General features: G+C 36.9%; 1 protein-coding gene across 1 annotated transcript; it reads left to right on the top strand.

Moving 5' to 3' along the window:
• Nucleotides 1-274: 274 nt before the first annotated feature.
• Nucleotides 275-2,922, top strand: LOC129685625 (zinc finger protein 709-like). The gene has a single exon (XM_055619134.1). The coding sequence runs from the start codon at nucleotides 360-362 to the stop codon at nucleotides 1,911-1,913; it is 1,554 nt and encodes a 517-aa protein (XP_055475109.1). The 5' UTR covers nucleotides 275-359; the 3' UTR covers nucleotides 1,914-2,922.
• Nucleotides 2,923-2,930: the final 8 nt, after the last annotated feature.

Consider the following 2,930-nt stretch of genomic DNA (forward strand, 5'->3'; position numbering starts at 1 on the left):
TTCTTCTAGTACTCTTCAGAGTCATGAAAGAGTTCATACTAGAGAAAGACCCTATCAATGTAAACAGTGTGGAAAAACCCTCTGTTCTCCCAGTTCCCTTCAAGATCATGAAAAGATTCACAGTGGAGAAAAACTTTATGCATGTAAACAGTGTGGTAAAACTTTCAAATGTCAAAGTTACCTTCGAATACATGAGAGAAGTCACATTGGAGAAAAATTCTATGACTGTAAACAGTGTGGTAAAGCTTTCAGAAGTCACTGTTCCCTTCAAAGACATAAAATAGCTCATCCTGAGAAAAAACCTTATCCATGTAAACAGTGTGGTAAGTCATTCACTTATCTATATTTACTTCAGACACATGACAGATTTCACACTGGAGAAAAAACCATATAAATGTAAGATATGCAGTAAAGCATTCCACTGTTCCCTTTTTCTTCAAAGGCACAAAAGGTCTCATGCTTGGGAAAAACCCTGTAAATGTAAACAATGTGGTAAGGCCTTCAGAAGTCACAATTCCCTTCAGTTGCATTCAAGGACTCATACTGTAGAGGAACCTTATAAATGTAAGATATGTAGTAAAGCCTTTCTGTGTCCTCTTTTTCTTCAAAGACATGAAAGAACTCACACTGAGGAAAAGCCCTTTGAATGTAACCAATGTAGTAAAATCTTCAGAGACTGGAGTACCTTCCAAGTACATGAAAGAGCTCATGCTGTAGAAAAGCCCTATAAATGTAAGATATGTAGTAAAGCCTTTTTTCATTTCTCTTCCCTGGAAAGACATGAAAAGATTCATACTGGAAGAAAGCGATATGCATGTAAATATGTATGTAAGCAGTGTGGTCAGTCCTTCATTTTTCCTTGTTTGCTTGAGAAGCATTTAAGAACTCACACTGATGAAAAGCCCTATGAATGTAAACAATGTGGTAAAGCATTTAGGAGTCTCACTTATGTTCGCATACATAAAAGAACTCACACTGAAGAAAGGCTGTATGCATGTAAACAGAGTAGTAGAAGTCTCAGTTGTCCCAGTGCCCTTCAGTTACATGAACTAACTTATCCCGCAGGAAAACCCTATGCAGGTCAACAATCTGATAAAACTGTCAGAAAATTCAGTTATTTTCAAGTACATGAAAGGTCTCAGACTGAAGAAAAAGCTTACGAGTGTAAGCAATGTGGTAAAATTCTCAGTTGTTCAAGTTCCCTTCAGCTACACAAAAGAATTCATACTGGAGAGAAACTACACGAATGTAAACAGTGCGGTAAAGCCTTCACCGTTCTCAGTAGTCTTCATGTACATGAAATATCTCACACTCATGAGAAGCTCTATCAGTGCAAGCAACCTGGTAGAGTTTTCACTCTTAGTAATCTTATATTGGACAGAAAGAAAGCTGAAGGAAATGCTTGTGAATGTAAACACTGTGGTAAGTCCTTTGTTTCTCGATATTTACTTCAAATGCATGAAAGGTCTCATTCTGCAGAGAAACGCTATGAATGTAAGGTTTGCGGTAAAACCTTCATTTATCCCTCTTTTCTTCAAAGACATGAAAGAACGCATACTGGAGAAAAACCTTATGAGTGTAAACAGTGTGGTAAGGCCTTCAGAGTTCAGAGCTCCCTTCGATTACACGAAAGAACTCACTCTGAGGAAAAACCATATGAATGTAAACACTGTAGTAAAGCCTTCTGGCGTTTCCCTTCTCTTCAAGTACATGAAAGAATCCATACTGGAGAAAAACCCTTTGAGTGTAAACAATGTGGTAAAGCCTTCAGATGTCACAGTTCCCTTCAAAGACATGAAAGAACTCATAGTCATGAAAAACCATATGAATGTGAACAGTGTGGTAAGGCCTTTAGATGTCATCGATCGCTTCAAAGACATGGAAAAACTCATGCTGGAGAAAAAGCCCCATGAAACTGTAGAGTTACCAAAAATTTTTAGACTTTCCATTTTCTAATGCTTGAAAATACTCCTGGGAAAATATGGTGGTATAAAACAAGTGTTGAAAGCTGCAGAATTTTGTTTTGTTTTAATCATAGACTTACTAAAGAAAGACCTATCAATAATAGGTGTTCAGATGTTCAGTTCCAAGCCTGGTATGGTGATGCATGCCTTTAATCCCAACACTGGGGAGGCAGAGGCAGTCAGATCTCTTTAGTTCAAGGCCAGACTACAGAGTAAATTACAAGACAGCCAGGGCTACATAGAGAAACCTTGTCTTAAAAAACAAAAGATGTTCAGTTCTATTTGAAGACTTGAATACCTTTGGTGGAACACGAATGTGATTTGAGGATACCTAATTTTTCATAATCTTAATGAATAATCACATGATAATGCAAATAAAGTTAGCTCTTACAAGAATAAATGTTGGATTGAAACTAGTTTGGCAAGAAAAGATCGTAAAATTTTAACTACACTAAAAGTCATGAAGACTATTGGAAATAAATCTTAAGTATTTTGAAATCCTGGTGCAAACTAACCTATAATGCATAGATTTTTATATCATGAATGTATTATATAGGTTATGAATATATTGTGTTTACCAGTGATTTGTGTTTAATGGTCATCATAGAAGGGCTTAGTGGTACAGGCCTGTAGTGTTAGCTACTCAGGTGGCTGATGGAGAATTGCAAAGTCAGGACCTGCCCAAGCAATTTAAGCCCTATTTTGTAATCAAAGCTGAAGAGTACTGGGTATGTTGTTCATTGTGTAGAATACTTGGCCTGGCACGCATGAGACTGTTAAATTCAATCCCCAGTACTCTTACCAAAAGAATAAGAGGGTGTTGCCATTTTAAGAGAGGCATGCATTGAGGTGAAATTTCTTATGCTCTTCAGGAATAGAGGTAGTTAGTGATATATACCTTGTCGAAGAATTTTATAATTATGTGTGAAGATCATTGTGTCTTGTTATTTTTCCTGATGCTGTGAT

This window comes from Psammomys obesus, unplaced genomic scaffold (assembly GCF_907164565.1).
Source record: "Psammomys obesus unplaced genomic scaffold, mPsaObe1.curated_primary_1811, whole genome shotgun sequence".
Lineage (NCBI taxonomy): Eukaryota > Metazoa > Chordata > Mammalia > Rodentia > Muridae > Psammomys > Psammomys obesus.

Bases quoted from the DNA above. Each gene is read 5' to 3' on its own strand.
- LOC129685625 (XM_055619134.1), top strand. From the start codon at position 360: ATGACAGATTTCACACTGGAGAAAAAACCATATAAATGTAAGATATGC.